The 16793-nt window shown below is 38.3% G+C and overlaps 1 protein-coding gene across 2 annotated transcripts in view; it reads left to right on the plus strand.

Annotated features, from left to right (window-relative positions):
* Positions 1-16793, plus strand: part of ncoa5 (nuclear receptor coactivator 5) — a 34725-nt gene that overhangs the window by 16826 nt on the left and 1106 nt on the right. Inside the window, exons 2-10 of one of the 2 annotated variants that reach the window (XM_028811860.2) lie at positions 6079-6175; positions 6888-6951; positions 8686-8892; positions 9101-9325; positions 9553-9662; positions 11339-11468; positions 11596-11795; positions 12025-12229; positions 12339-12430. In XM_028811860.2, the coding sequence (XP_028667693.1) occupies positions 6145-6175; positions 6888-6951; positions 8686-8892; positions 9101-9325; positions 9553-9662; positions 11339-11468; positions 11596-11795; positions 12025-12229; positions 12339-12430 (1264 nt within the window). In that variant the 5' untranslated portion in view covers positions 6079-6144. The remainder of the gene's footprint in view (positions 1-6078; positions 6176-6887; positions 6952-8685; positions 8893-9100; positions 9326-9552; positions 9663-11338; positions 11469-11595; positions 11796-12024; positions 12230-12338; positions 12431-16793) is intronic. The other variant, XM_028811861.2, reaches the window with a different exon arrangement.

A 16793-nucleotide genomic window follows, 5' to 3' on the forward strand; every position in this document is an offset into this window, starting at 1 on the left:
TAAAATTCCTTAAGTTTACCTGGAATCTTCAGAAATATTTTGTTACACCAGTAAAGGACAAATGGAGGTAAAGAGACTATTAAGCCTCTGGCGCACTACTCCACTTTTTCAGCAATTTTCTGTTACAGCCTTTATTTACATAATCCTGGCAAGTCTGTGGCACTCATGGATGGTTTTGTGACCCCAAGTCATGTGTTCTGATATCCTCAGCTGCCAAGTCATACCAATATGCAGCTCACTCTGGAAAAATTAAATGGTGGCTTTTTTGATAATCTTCTCCTTAATTCTAGTTGTAATTGGATAGTAACTTCAGTCTCTGAATCTTCTTCCCTTGGAGGGTCTCCAACTATACAAATAGGAATCGGAAGAGATTACCCTGTTTCGTCCAGGTCTTACTTCCAAAGTATTGCAGGATCACTAATTTTGGTAGGTGGACACAGTAAATTTGTCATTGGCCCAGTTGTAAATAAGTGCTTATTGGATAAGTAATTCAGCTGCAATCCTTGAGATAGATATAGATATATATCTCTATCTAATTAGTAATCCCTCACTTATCGCGGGAGAGGTTCCAAGGCCAACCACGATAACTGAATTTCCGCGAAGTAGGGACACCATATTTATTTAATTATTTAACGTGTATTTGGACATTTTTAAACCCTCCCTGTATTGTTTACAACCCACCCTTTCCTCTATTAATAACAGGGACAACTGCTAAGCAATATGAAATCGGTAGATAAGTTTACACTTACCGTATAGCAAAGTACACGTAGCAGCTTGTAGGCGGTCATGACGTCGTCGACCTTGTTGCAAAGATTCCTAAAGCAGATTCCAACCAGACTACTGCCTTATCACGTCTACTTGCAACTCGTTTTGCGCCCTGGTTAAAGGACACTGCGGCCGTAGATCTTATATGCTTTTCCTCCTTTTTAAATAAAAAGAATCGTGGACTCATTGATGCTGTAATGGTGTCCTGCAGCGGTGTAGCTGTTCCCTTCCTTCAACATATCCAAAACTTTTACCTTTTCTGCAATCATTTGCATCTTCTGTTGGCGCTTGGACACGGCCCCTGAAGCAGTAGCACGTTAATGCTGAATGAGTGAGATGAGACTTCCTGGTTAATGCAACACTCCGTCGCTGAGCCAATCAGCAGCACACAGGAACTTAGCTGCGTGCTCTGATTGGGTAGCTTCTCAGCCATCCGCCAATAGCATCTCTTGTATGAAATCAACTGGGCAAACCAACTGAGGAAGCAAGAACCAGAAGTAAAAAGACCAATTGTCCGCAGAAACCCGCGAAGCAGTGAAAAATCCGCGTTATATATTTAGATATGCATACATATAAAATCCGCGAAAAGTGAACCGCGAAGTAGCGAGGGATTACTGTATATTTATTGATTTGAATATAAAATCACATGTGTGTGCTCCAAAGTTCACTCAAGCCTTTCCTCCAACGAGCAGGGGGTGCTCCCTTTGTAGTGCTGACAACCATATGTGATGGTCACGACAAAAGCTGCAATGACACTGCTAAACTGCAGTGTGAAAGGGGCAGTATGCAGCACACTAACATCTCTGGGGCAGTTCAAAAGTGCTTCATAGTGCTCTGCCAAAAGGTGTGTAGTTGTGCCCCTTTGAAGAGTACAGTCATGTTGAATTTTAAGCCCTGTTCACTGAAAACATAGCTTCAACTTTACGTTTTGTATGTTACGTGCATCATTTGTGATACTGACCACCTTTTTCCTTTTGGACACAAGTTCAAAACGAAGATGTTATGCTAAGATGTTAATATTTGTTGGTTAAACATTTAATAATTCAGATTTTTTTTTTTTTTTGGTGGTGGTGGTGGTGTTAAGTAAGCAGATGTTTTTGACAGTGCTGATTAAATGATCATGCTGCACAGGTTCTCCCCAAGAAGTATGTCTAGCCAGAATACTGTATAAAAAAATTTCAGAACAGACTAAATGACTGCTTTATATCAGGCATTCAGATAATAGTTAGATTTAGACAGGTATCCTTTTAAGTTGTGTTTATTGCAAATATTGGGGGTGGGGGTATTTGCTTTCTTTATGCAATCAAGCACAAACCTTGGAAGCTAGGAAGCTTCTCTTTGATTTGAGAAAGCATGGAAGTTTCTAAAAACTAAGCACTGTTTCGAAAAATGTATCCAAGGGAGCATTTGGTTAAATTTGGAATGCCTGATCCAGATGAAATTAGATGAACAATCTCCTCGTTAATTTACAAATTTATATAAAATTAGTTTCATGCATACTAGCAAGAATCTTTCTTTTAATGCTTAGTTTTTTGTTTTTGTTTTTTTAAAGCATGTGGTGCAGATCATTGTTGGTGCTGTTTTATAAAACTACCAACCATTTTCCAGTGGTTGATTATTGGAAAATCAAAGGGAAACCAGTATGTATAGTTCTTAAATTTTGCTATTTTAACTTCAACATCTATTTTGTATAAATATTCTTTACTGAAAGAATTAATTTTTCAGTTTTTTCAAAAAGAAAAAAATTTTTCAAGTACATTGGCCATTGCTTAATATCTTGAGCTTCAAAGATGTTAGTAATATAGTATGCAAGCATTCATCCAGAGTAATAACTGGACATCAGCAGGTGCAAATACAACAAAGAATACATTTACAAACACAGTATGGTTAGCAGTAGCCTTGTTAATGTGCTTGGATGGCAATTCTTGTACAGAAATGGAATAGTGGCCCACAGGTGTAGAAGTTGCAGAGGAATCACCAGATGTAGAGAGATTGTTTTTGTCAAATTTGTAAACCCGCAATTTTTTTTATTTAATGGGAGTGCTGTTGATGTGTGTTAATTTTTGGTAAGTCTTTCATGCTGACACAATTCTGAGAAGTAGTCCTGTGTATAGAGAAAGTAGTGTGATATTTTGTGCATCTGTACTTCGAGGAAGAGGGAATGGTATGCTACAGAGACACTAAAATTAAAAGTTGAGCTGCTTTGATAAGTTCATACCCATTTCACTTTGTCCTTGATTATGGTCGAGGAGCAGGCTTATATAGCAGTTAATATTTTACATTAGAAGAGGACCAGATACTGTTACAAATGCACAGGTGCTCCTGTTGGGGAAAAAAAGAATCTGCACTTTCTCCTTAAAAAGAAATAGTCTTGTCAACTTTAGAGCCAAACTAGGTTTTGGAAGTGTTAACCCTGTTAGCCTTGCACCTCTTTGGCAAAACATCTTAACATTTTATTGTATTAAATTTATGGGTTGTAATTAATCTCCTTAGTGTTAACCAAAATTGTCTATTGGTCTCGGTATTCTATGTAAAAACAGTTAACCCTGAGTGCCTCTCTGGTTCAGCTGTTAGGCTTAACTCTTTATATTGAATCTTGTGTGACGCTTAGGCAAGTATTCTATTGCATTCTAGTGTGATAAGATCATGTGGTACCTCATCAGTATTCATTCGTTTTTATTCTTTCAAAAAGGCAAAATGATTGCGACTATTTGGAAGGACCAAGAAAGACGTTAGCCACCTAGGCACTTTTTAAAATACAGCAACTGTCAATGCTTGTACAAGGAGAAATATGAAAGTCTAAGCCCGGAGTTGTGGTAAGCTTCATTAACATAATGGACATGTCCATTGTGTGGATCAGGCACTGATATTCTACCGTCATACCCAAGCAAAAGAAAAAATATAATTGAAGTAGACAAAGAAACATGCTTCTGCTGTCTCTATTGCGACATTGGGCTGTATTATGGTGATTGTTTCAAAACCCATCGCATGAAGGACGTGCCAAGTTTGTGCAAGTACAGCCGTGGACACAAGATAGACCTTTCTGTGTTTACGTTGATATTTTAGTATTTACATGTTTGTGTTGCACACAAACATTTTTACCTTGTTGAAATTAACAAATGTTTTGCTCGTTTTTTTCCAGGGTAAACAGGGAGGTTAAGACAAACATTTTATTTTAACAATGGATACATTTTGTGTGCGTGCACGTCTATGCTCAGGGTAAAGGAGGCCATGAGCAAAAGGGATACACCAATTCAGAATAGTACAAGTTCCCGGGGTAGTAACACGTGTGGTGGTGTTGGGTTTTTTTTTTTTCCCCTCTTCCCTCTCCCCAGTTTAAGAAGCCCAAGTCTGCAAAAACTGGGGCAAATCATTGGGCTTATAACAATGATAAATATGTTAGAATAAACACGTATTGCCTTGTTGTGATGTTCTGTAGACATGGCGTGTGATGGGTGTTACGTACTGACGATTTGAATTCATATGCTAGGCATCAGATTATTTTTTTTTAAACCCTTTTATACTTAATGAAATTGCTATCTTTAAATTAAACATGGGATATTAAGTCTACATGCCAATTGTTCAGAATAGTATAGAAGGCCAATATGTTAGTTAACATTTACTAAAAAATGTTGCATAATTGTCTAAGCAACTAAATAAATCTCCTTAAAGCTCTTGTTGTCTGCTTTCTATTTATTGTTTCCTCCGTTACTCCAGGCAGATTCTAATGTTAAATGTAAACATTTTAAATTCTATTAAGTCATGGATTTAAAAAAATAAGTAAATATCAGATTTGGTCTTTTCATTGCTTACTGCATGTACTGTAGCAGTTTTCCCCTGATTAAAAACATTTAAAGTGGATTTCAAGGGCATAAACAAAACTTGTTGCTGTGAAGCATTTGTAGACTAAGGGTCCAGTTGGAAAACTGTTAGTTCATACATTCTGCCATTTGTTATATAGATTTTTATCAGTCTTTAGTCTTGTGTGCAATGCTTAATTATTGCTTTTTTGTGTGTGTTCCTTGAGTATTGACGTTAGCCATGCAAAGTTTTTTCATAAAATTGCAATGGTGTACAAAATACTTTCCTATTGAAAAGGTATGTATCGAATATCCCTTTTTCACTGGCCGTCTAGGGTTCTTGGTTCCAATATTTCTGTAAAGTCTTGTGATCTTTGAAGAAGTTTGGGTTAAGAGAATCTTTCTTTTGATTTAATTTGTAGCGTTGGAAAGATCAATCCTGACAGACATGCTTGCTTAGACTAAATACTCTCTAAAACTAAAATTTTTTCCTGCTTTTTTTTTTATATATATATATATATATATATATATATATATATATATATATATATATATATATATATATATATATATATATATATATATATATAATGTGTGTGTGTGTGTGTAATATAAATAAAAGAGGATTAATTATGAGGGAAAGCCTCAATCTACCACCTTCCCAATTTTAAAAGTGGACAAAGCCAAGGTTTATGAAATGGGTTCCTGAGTGTTAGAAAGAAGTGTATAATCTTTTATAGACCGCTGATCTAAAAAGTTTACAGTCCATTTTCATGGGATCTACAATTTTATTATAGAATTTGTGCAAAGTCTTGAGCTGGTGTAGTTAAACTGCATATAGAATCAGACACTTGCATAAAAAGATACTGAACTAGAATTTTAATTCGTTGCTTTGAAAATTTCATCAATTTGTTTCCATCCCTGAAAAAATTTCCTTTTCCAACAGTCCGTTGTCTCGTCTGCAGTGATCTATCTTCCCAACTAAGAATCTAAGATCTTTGTGCCTCCCCTAAAATTAGTACCTTTGTCATGTCCAGTATGTATGGCCATAAGTTGTTTTAAAGTCTTAAGCATAAAGCAGATAAATTTGTCTTCCGATTGTAACAGGAGAATTTAGTTAAGTGTTGAATTGCTCAAACAGGCGTTTGTATGCTTGAAAGATTTCTTTAGCTTGCCTGTTTGACCAAAATATGCAAGAAAGTAAATCATTTGTAAACTGAATTTTCGGACATACAGCAACACATAAATAATGATGAGCTCTTAAAACGACATCACCCTGGTGGTGTCATGTTCACAAATCTTGCTGTTCTCTGTTCGTTTGTGGTAAATGTTGAGCAAGAGCAAGGTGCTTTTCGCTGTAATCACTGAATGCATGAATCATTAAAACATAATCCCCCAATAAACTTCTCTGCTGCTTTTAAGCCATGTGCGTTTGTGTTTTTTGAGAAACTTTTCCCTTATCTGTACCAATTTGATTATGTAGAAGAAATCTCTGCCCTTATTCTGGTTACAGCAAGGCTGGCCACAGATGCTGTCTGACTACTCCAACCTGCTGTGTCAAAACTAACAGTAACCAACCATGGAAAACTGGGCTTCTCCTGCTGGCACAGGTACGGTGTGGTATGGCTCAAAACTACCTTTTTCCCCTCCACCCCATACCCCTTATGTTGAACTTCTCCCTTAAATTTGTCTTTAGATATTTGTTCCATGTCAGTGCATTATTTGAACATTGAAGACACTTAATCACATGCCTGTGGTTATAACAGAAGTACTTAATTTTTCATTTTTTTGTGAATGCTTTGAAATTTTCCTGTTTTGTTGATGAATGTTTAAATTCTGCAGTGAAGATCAATAAAAAATAAACACCTGAATTATTTGAAAAAATATATTGCTGCAATACATTGGTCATCTCTAAATGTGATTTACATGGGAAGCAGAAATAGCTTTTGTGATATTTGCCACAGAACTCGAGATGCATTGTAATCGGTAGGCGAGCCAGTGGAAAAGGGATTTAACATTAACTTTTTTAATATTGCTCAACTTCAACTGACATCTCGCGCTCAGATGTGTGTTTTTTTTTTTTTTTTTTTGTTCTCTCTCTCCTCCATACCCTCAAGAGGGCAGTCCATTCTTTTGAGCTAATTTTGTGATGTGAACAGTTTATCAGTGTTTATCCACACTTTGGAAAAGTAGAATTTCTCCAATTATTTATTTTTAATAAAATACTTTTCAGCTGTTTTTGTCTGGTCCTTTCCAGCTTGGTTTACTAATTTTTAACAGTTTTTACTGGTATGTTGAATGTGTGGATTGGTTTATTTTCAGATATTAATATGGCAGTGGAGCGAAGACAACATAAAGCTCAGTCCCGACAGAGTCCTCCACGAAGGTAATGTAACGTCAAGCGCTGCATTTAATCTGGGAGTGGAGAGGAGTCAAAAAAACAAAACAAACCAAAAACCTCGTCTTTCTGGTAAACGCGCATTTGTGATTTACAAAGCATTTTCAAACATTTGTTAAAGGTGCTTTAATTAGGGGGTGGGGCAAAGACACCGAATATGCGTATTCACTCTGGAGTGGTATACAGCCACATTTGTTGAAACAGTAGGCGTGACCATGTGTTCAACTGGGAAGCCTATGTGGAACACTCGTCTGTTAAATGCGTTACCTTTTCTCGTTGCATTAAAAAAAAATCCAAAAAAAAAAAAAAAACCTTATTACTGCTTATCAATCCGTGTGTTCAACTTTTAAGAAGCACTTCACAACGTTAAGTTTTCAGTAATTATGCGTTTAGATGGACATGGTCACAGAAAAAAATGAAACCTTAACCTTGTGTACGGTCAGTTCATAAAATATGGCTACCTAGCCAAAAACTCAATCTCTGCCTACTTTGTGATCATCTTCTGAATCATTGGATCTTCAAATTCAGCATGGAAACAACATGGAGCCTTAACAACCTAATTATCTTCATCTTGCCAGCCTTGTGTGCCAGCCTGCAACACTGAAAAGAATGATCATATCTTTTTGTGCAATTCAACTAGATACTGCTTAATATTTGGGTAAATTTGAATTGATGATCCATGACTAATTCAGTACATGTTTTTAAATTGTGATTACTGTGCAAATCTTTGTGCGTCGTCTAAAATTGTGTGCCCTACAGCAATTCTGCGAGTTCCATCAGGGTATAGAAAAATGTAACATTTTAATGTGTGCTGTAATGCCCCCTTTTTAAAGCTGTCACCTTCCTTTCTGTCACCTATAAAACTCCAGAATTATGTACCCAACCTGGTTTAAGCGCTTTCCCCCCCCCCCCCCCCCCCCCCCACAAATTTTCTTCTTTTTATCCAGATACAAAGGTCAGCAAGTCCATTTTATGAAGTTGGTGTTAGGGTTTTTATTTTATTTATTAATTTTTAAATTACCTTTTTATGTCACTTTCTTCTCTGCATGGGTTTTGTATAAAACCACAATTTAGTTTTCTTTCTTGCCAATTACTTCTATGCCATGTGGCATTACTGCATTGTGTTTATCTGGCACCCTTTCATTTTCACTTGCTGTTTTGTTGGCACACCATTTTGAGCTTCTTTGAAGCAAATTAACATGGACCTAAGTCACTGACGTTTTTCGTTTCACTACCAGTCTGCATTTCCAGTGCTGCTGTACCTTAAGATTCTTCATCTAAAAAACAAGATCAAAATATTGGACTGTGGGCATTTGTTTTTTTACAGCTACGTTTTATATGTAAACTTTTTTGTTCTTCGTTAGCTATCTGCAGTTGCAAAGCATTGGAAAGTGTTCATAGGAGTTGCCATTTCTTCCTTACTATACGAGGAAGTGCTGCTTCTCCGATACTTCAGTTTTGATGCGTTCCTAACACTGCGTCAGTGGGTGGGAGAAAATTCGGTTAAGCTTTTATTTATTAAATCATGTTTGAATACACTAGACTTTATTGTTAATGTTTCAGAATTCAATGTTTAAATTTTGATATGTATTTGCAAATAAGCAGTAATCTAGTCTTATTTATAGCTTCATTTTGTGCCTTCAGAGATTACCTTGATCATTTACATCTACCAAAATTCTGAAATGCCCTTTTTTATTGGTTCCTCCATGCTTCATCCTTTAGGGACCCATATGGAGGTTTTGGAGATGAGAGGGATGTTAGGCCCCGCTCACGTTCACCTGTTAGAGGCAGAGAGCCTAGAGATGCTGGTCGCGAGCCACGTGCTGGACATCCTCGGGAAGGTGATCCACGTGACCCTCATTATAACAGATACAGAGGTGACAGCAGAGACAAAGAACACAGAGGCGATGCTAGGGACCCTGCCTACAGGTATTAAAAACTTGCCACGTTTTAAATACTTGTTTGTCATTAAACCTGAAATTTGGCATTTCTAACTGTATCTTCATTGATTTAAGTGAGGTAGGTTTGTTTAAAAAATTTCACTGTTCTCCAGGCAGCACTGCTTTTTCAGATTTTCATTTGTTTATGCACTATTATACATGTATTCACTCTGCCTCTTTTCTTCTTTTTTCTCAAGGGACCCATATGCGGGGTATGGAGATGAACGGGATGTGCGGCCTCGCTCACGCTCTCCCGTAAGAGGCAGGGAGCCCAGGGATGTCCGTGAGCCCAGGGATGGTGGCCGTGAACCCAGGGGTGGACACCCTCGGGAAACTGATCCTCGCGATGCTCATTATGATCGATATAGGGGTGACAGCAGAGATAAAGAACACAGAGGAGAAGCCAGAGATTCCACATACAGGTATATCGGGGGGTAGTGGTTTGAGTCAGTGATTAAATGTCACTCCTTTATAAATGTGTGCATTTAGCTCAGTGTTTGTATACGTGTCGATTGGCCAAGAGTCCATTGAGTACCAGTTTGGCAATCACAAATTGCTAGTGGAATCATGTTTGAATGGATTAATTAATCTTAGAATAAAATTTATCTGATCACTCTGGTTTCTCCTCCACCCCATTCCCATCCCACAGAGATGAAGGCTATGATCGGTACTACAGAGTAGATGACTATTACCGTAGGAAAGACGAACCTTTTTATGACCGCTATAGGGATCCTTGGAATGGCAGAAGAGAACCTGAAGGTGACTTATCCCAGATTCCTGGATTTGTACTTTTTTCCTTCTTCCACAGTGTTTCACCAGTGTTGCAGTGATCCACCAGTGGAACTCTTATATATGCTGTTAGTGATGTTGAAGCTTTACCTAAGCCACTTCAAACTTATTTTTTTAACACTTTAAATCCTGTATGTGTAGTGGCTTCTTTCCTGGCATAGAGTTCAGTAACTTTCTCTCCAGAGAAATGGCCAGTTTATTTCAAAATTAGCTCATGGTTCATGTGGACAGTGTGAAAGTCAGTTGTTACAAGCATTCATTTTAAGTAACTCACTTAACTTGTGGTGGGTTATTTTGTGTAATTTTTATATTTGTAGGTCAAGTACAGGTTTACAGCAAGTATTGGCATACAGTTAGTAATTCTTACCAGTACTAGATAACACCTGTCTTCCACCTGTAGCTGTTATGTCTGTTATCCATTAACTTAGAACTCCAAAGGTAATTTTCTCTCCAGAGCCAAGCTCCTTTTGATGTTGTAGGCATAATAAGTTGACTTTTTTGAGCTAGGGTCCTATTTATTTCCATATTCACAACTTCACCTTTTTTAAAAAGATACTTTATTAATCCCAAAGGGAAATTCACATACTCCAGCAGCAGCAGCATACTGATACAAAAAACAATATTAAATTTTAAAGAGCAATAAAAATGCAAGTAAAAACACAACGTTTTACCCCCCACCGGGTAGAATTGAAGAGTCGCATAGTTTGGGGGAGGAATGATCTCCTCAGTCTGTCAGTGGAGCAGGACAGTGACAGCAGTCTGTCACTGAAGCTGCTCCTCTGTCTGGAGATGACACTGTTTAGTGGATGCAGTGGATTCTCCATAATTGATAGGAGCCTGTTGAGCGCCCGTCGCTCTGCCACAGATATCAAACTGTCCAGCTCCATGCCTACAATAGAGCATGCTTTCCTCACCATTTTGTCCAGGCGTGAGGCATCCTTCTTCTTAATGCTGCCTCCCCAGCACACCACCGCGTAGAAGAGGGCGCTCGCCACAACCATCTGATAGAACATCTGCAGCATCTTATTGCAGATGTCGAAGGACGCCAGTCTTCTAAGGAAGTATAGCTGCCTCTGTCCTCTCTTGCATAGAGAATCAGTATTGGCAGTCCAGTCCAATTTATCATCCAGCTGCACTCCCAGGTTTTTATAGGTCTGTACCCTCTGCACACAGTCTGATCATCACGGGGTCCAGGAGGGGCCTGGGCCTCCTAAAATCCACCACCAGCTCCTTGGTTTTGCTGGTGTTCAAGTGTAGGTGGTTTGAGTCGCACCATTTAACAAAGTCCTCGATGAGGTTCCTATACTCCTCCTCCTGCCCACTCCTGATGCAGCCCACGAAAGCAGTGTCGTCAGCGAACTTTTGCACGTGGCAGTGATATGATGTGATACTCATTGTACTAAATCACACATACCCCATTTTAACTAATCAAACTTTGAGGCAACCCTGGAAAAAAACACTATCCTCATTATTAGCAAATTAAGAGAATTTAATTTTTGTCTACTGGAGATGAGGGATAGTGGCCCTAATAACTTTACTCCCAGTGCCTTGCTTGTGAACTTGTGCCAACTTGTTAGTTGCATCTTGTAGAGCATGTCACCCCCATCTCTAGTGATCGCTTTAATGATGACTACATCTCTTTTTAGATGACAGAGTGAGACCAGAGGAGCGAAGACGAGACATGCTGTATCGACAGTATTATGAAGAACTGCAGAGGCGCTATGATTCGGAGCGTCCTGTTGACTGTTCTGTTATTGTGGTTAACAAACAGCAGAAGTGAGTCAGTCATTTTTGTAATTTTGACTTTTTTTGGGGGTGGGGGTGGTTAATTGGCTTTTAGAAATTTACCTAAACCTTTTGCTTCGTTAGTGTTGCCTCATTCCTGTTAATCACATTTTTGCAGGGATTATGCAGAGACCGTAGGTCGAAAAGTAAGAGATTTGGGTATGGTAGTTGATTTGATCTTTCTCAACACTGAGGTTTCTTTGACTCAAGCCTTGGAGGATGTTGGCCGGGCACGCACCCCATTTGCAATAATCATCACGCAGCAGCATCAGGTCCATCGGTCTTGCACAGTAAATATTTTGTTTGGGACACCTCAGGGTGAGTTTGCTTAATACTAGAATCGAAGAAAGCCTGTTCATCTTTTAACTGAAATTTTGTATTGAAGTTGTACTGTACAATGAGTTTGTTTTACCTGCACTAGAAAGTTACTTTGCTTATGATATAATGTTTGGAAACCATTAAATACTGACTATGTAAAATGTGGATTTATTGTATGTGACTTGTACCATCTCAGGTTTATTTTTTTTTTTTTTTTGGTCATTTTCAGAGCATCGTAACATGCCTATGCAGGATGCCATGATGTTGGTGGCACACAACTATGAAATTTTCAAAACGGAGAATCGTGATAAAGAACGTGATGAGATTGCCAGAAAAGCAGCGAAAATGGCCGATGATGTATTGATGCGAGAGCATGAGCGCGAGAGTCATCCCATTTCTGTGCAGCCTATTATAAATTTACTTTCGGAGGGCAGGTTAGTTTGTGGTGTGGGAAGTATTGCACCTTTTACATTTACCATCTAATCAGGAGTCTTAATAGATTATCGAAGTGTCTTTATTTTAAGCATTTGTGTTTTTTTGTAGATTTCTTAATTTGGAGGAGTTGGATCGGCTTATTGATTATCTAAGAGACAAGAGGGAGAGGCTTATGAGGACCAGTGGTGAGCCTCACCAAGGTAACTACATAAAATTCACTTCTCCATCAGTTCCATAGAACTATTTCTGTAAAAATTTTGTAATCCAGCCACTCTGCTCCTGTTGTCTGTGGAAGGATTTTGGTCCTACTGTTTTTTGCAAAAAGTGGGAGACGGTTCCTAACTCCAATAGCTAAGGAGTATGTGAGATTTAAGAAGGCATAGAGTAGAGCTTCCAGCTTCATAATATCTGTCAATCTGTCACCCTGCTCATTTGTCATTTACTTCAATGGCTGTGTCTCTTGAGTGGTATAGCAATGTGGTGTCTTGCATGATAACTATTTGAACTGAAAGTTTTTCCTTAATAATTAACATTCAGAGTAGCCTACCTTAGATCAACTACAGATTGTCTTAATTTTATTTAATCTTTAACCCCACCCTGAAGACATTTAGCAAAAAAGTCCTAAATTGATTGAAAAACAATCGATTGGCAATATGGTATGATTTTTGATTCTCTTGTAAGGTTTCAGATCTTTAATGCAAGATAAACCTCATAATTGCGTAATCGGTTGTTAAAATAAGCACAAAACTAGAATATTACTGGTTCTGAGCGTAAAATATGCAAGGAACACATGCTACTCTGCCTTAGTGAACAATAAAGCAGTGTAGTTCTCCTTTTATAGCAAGGAAAGACAAAATTGGAATTGGATAGTGAGGAGAATAAATGCTTGCACACTACAGACTAAACTTTGCCCTCTCCAGATTTTGGCAGAATAGCTGGGAGACCATTTGAATGTAGTTTTTATGTTTATATAATTTATCATACATTTCTTAAATCGATGAGTGAAAACACTCGTGGCACACTATTTCGGATGGTGGACTGTGTATTTTTCCAATATATGAGAGAATAACTCAAGTACAATGAAATCAAACAGGGTTTCTATTAAAAAATTGTATCAACAAAGCAGAATTTTTGCATTAATAGTATCTTGAACACTAGTCTTAAAGCAGATAGTGTATACAAGATTAGGAGTTTTCATTTCTTCCTTCCTTGTCTTCATTGGGTAGGGGTATACCAGCTGAAATATAAATGTGCAGTGTTGCATTTTTACAGATCTCAGTATTATAGTGCATCTGGAAAGTATTCACAGTACATCACTTTTTCCACATTTTGTTATGTTACAGCCTTATTCCAAAATGGATTAAATTCATTTTTTTTCCTCAGAATTCTACACACAACACCCCATAATGACAACGTGAAAAAAGTTTACTTGAGGTTTTTGCAAAGTAATTAAAAATAAAAAAATTGAGAGAGCACATGTACATAAGTATTCACAGCCTTTGCCATGAAGCTCAAAATTGAGCTCCGGTGCATCCTGTTTCCCCTGATCATCCTTGAGATGTTTCTGCAGCTTAATTGGAGTCCACCTGTGGTAAATTCAGTTGATTGGACATGATTTGGAAAGGCACACACCTGTCTATATAGGGTCCCACAGTTGACCGTTCATGTCAGAGCACAAACCAAGCATGAAGTCAAAGGAATTGTCTGTAGACCTCCGAGACAGGATTGTCTCAAGGCACAAATCTGGGGAAGGTTACAGAAAAAATTCTGCTGCTTTGAAGGTCCCAATGAGCACAGTGGCCTCCATCATCCGTAAGTGGAAGAAGTTCGAAACCACCAGGACTCTTCCTAGAGCTGGCCGGCCATCTGAACTGAGCGATTGGGGGAGAAGGGCCTTAGTCAGAGAGGTGACCAAGAACCCGATGGTCACTCTGTCAGAGCTCCAGAGGTCCTCTGTGGAGAGAGGAGAACCTTACAGAAGGACAACCATCTCTGCAGCAATCCACCAATCAGGCCTGTATGGTAGAGTGGCCAGATGGAAGCCACTCCTTAGTAAAAGGCACATGGCAGCCCGCCTGGAGTTTGCCAAAAGGCACCTGAAGGACTCTCGGACCATGAGAAAGAAAATTCTCTGGTCTGATGAGACAAAGATTGAACTCTTTGGTGTGAATGCCAGGCGTCACGTTTGGAGGAAACCAGGCACCGCTCATCACCAGGCCAATACCAACCCTATAGTGAAGCATGGTGGTGTTGGCAGCATCCTGCTGTGGGGATGTTTTTCAGCGGCAGGAACTGTGAGACTAGTCAGGATAAAGGGAAAGATGACTGCAGCAATGTACAGAGACCACCTGGATGAAAACCTGCTCCAGAGCGCTCTTGACCTCAGACTGGGGCGACATTTCATCTTTCAGCAGGACAACGACCCTAAGCACACAGCCAAGATATCAAAGGAGTGGCTTCAGGACGACTCTGTGAATGTCCTTGAGTGGCCCAGCCAGAGTCCAGACTTGAATCCGATTGATCATCTCTGGAGAGATCTTAAAATGGCTGTGCACCGATGCTTCCCCTCCAACCTGATGGAGCTTGAGAGGTGCTGCAAAGAGGAAGGGGCGAAACTGGCCAAGGATAGGTGTGCCAAGCTTGTGGCATCATATTCAAAAAGACTTGAGGCTGTAATTGCTGCCAAAGGTGCATCGACAAAATATTGAGCAAAGGCTGTGAATACTTATGTACATCTGATTTCTCTGTTTTTTGTTTTTTTTTGTTATTTTTAATAAATTTACAAAAACCTCAAACTTTTTTCACGTTGTCATTATGGGGTGTTGTGTGTAGAATTCTGAGGGGGGAAAAATGAATTTAATCCATTTTGGAATAAGGCTGTAACATAACAAAAGGTGGAAAAAGTGATGCGCTGTGAATACTTTCCGGATACACTGTATGTATCGCCACCCTATGGGTTTGCTGGTGTGCTGCATTGTTTTGTTGTTCGGCCTTTGTCTGAGAATTTGCATAGACAAAAGTCAGAAATGAAGACCAATGTGCATTTTTTAATAAAGAACTAGAAAATTATGGAAGTAGATTAAAAGACATTATTCTGCTCTTGCTCTGATATGTAAGGATCTTGAACCTCAAAGTGCCTAACATATTGCAAATTTATGGTAAAACGTTTTTCCCCATTAATCACAATAGCAAATTTTTTTTATTAGTAACTGTCATTTTAAAAGTAGCCCTTCTCAATTTCTGCAGTACTCATTTTAGCAGCCTCAACCAGAGCAAAGTTTGCATCTTGACTGCTTATTTGACACACAAACTATAACTGACGATCCTGGTCATTTATAATACAATTTTGTAACAATGATAAAGGAAAAATACTCTTCTGTTTACGTTGCCTTAGCACAAAAGACTTCTTGTGTACTGCTAAACCAGGTAATTTTTCAACATGCATCTCCGAATTGTCTAAAACCTGCATCATTTTTACCCGCTTCTATTTGTGCTGTAGTCCTTAATAAATTAGTAGTTACAATTCAGAAGGCAATAAATGATGGCTTATTTTAAACATTTAACCACATTTCTCTTCCATTATCTTGATCTTAAATTCTGCACCATGGGTCTGAATAAGTACTTAATGCCTTACAGTCCTGAAAGGCCTAATAACTGTTAATTGGATGTCTTCCATCATCTTTGTAATATGGAGTCTTCAACATGTTTATTCCAAAACAGCTTAAGTAGAATCTTAATGTGCAGATTGCAAAGAATCGTAACACTAAACACTTTAGAATTTATTGTGCCTGTCCCTGTGACACAGCAAGCTTGTAAGATCTTCATGAAGAAGTCGTCCTCCCTCTCCCCTAATTTACCACTTTATAATTGTAACCAATGTTTATCTGTGTTTTAAAACTCACTGCATTCATTCACGTTTTCATCACATGCCTCTCTGCTTATGCATACCTGTAGAAGGACCTTGATTCTTTGTCAGCACTCATTTAGCTTTGTGGCTTCTCTCTCAAACTCCCCCCACATTTGAATGTGAAGTTCTGTTTGTCACACTCGCATCCTGCTGAAACCTTTTCTTAAAAAGTGTAGTGATCCGGTTTAGTGCATGGCAATGGACTAATAGACATGCAGTATCAGTTTACTTTTAAGTGTTGTTCCTTTTTGAAGAAATATATTTTGAATAATTACCCTTGCTGGCAATTTACAGTTTTTTGTTTTTTTTTTAAATTGCAAGAGGGAAGTTTCTGCTGTAAAATTCAAAAAAGCAAATGTTCTATAACTTTTCTAGGACTGGCAGCCTAATATATTTCTGTGTTTGAGTTTGTGGTGTTTTCCTTTTAGTCTACTGCCAAATCTTTTAGAAATTTCTAACACTGCAACTTGTGCTTTTAGTGTTTGTCCAACATTTTAACCAAAAAATTTACATATCTAAAATTTAAGAGTAAAAAGGCATTAGTTAGGGAGGAGTTGAGAGACGCGTTACAATCGTCAGTCTTTTGAAGTGTAAGTATCGGGAAAGAATTGCAGGTGGGCAGAGTTAACATTTATGGCTGCCATGTGTCTTTAATA

Source organism: Erpetoichthys calabaricus, chromosome 10 (genome assembly GCF_900747795.2).
Source record: "Erpetoichthys calabaricus chromosome 10, fErpCal1.3, whole genome shotgun sequence".
NCBI lineage: Eukaryota > Metazoa > Chordata > Cladistia > Polypteriformes > Polypteridae > Erpetoichthys > Erpetoichthys calabaricus.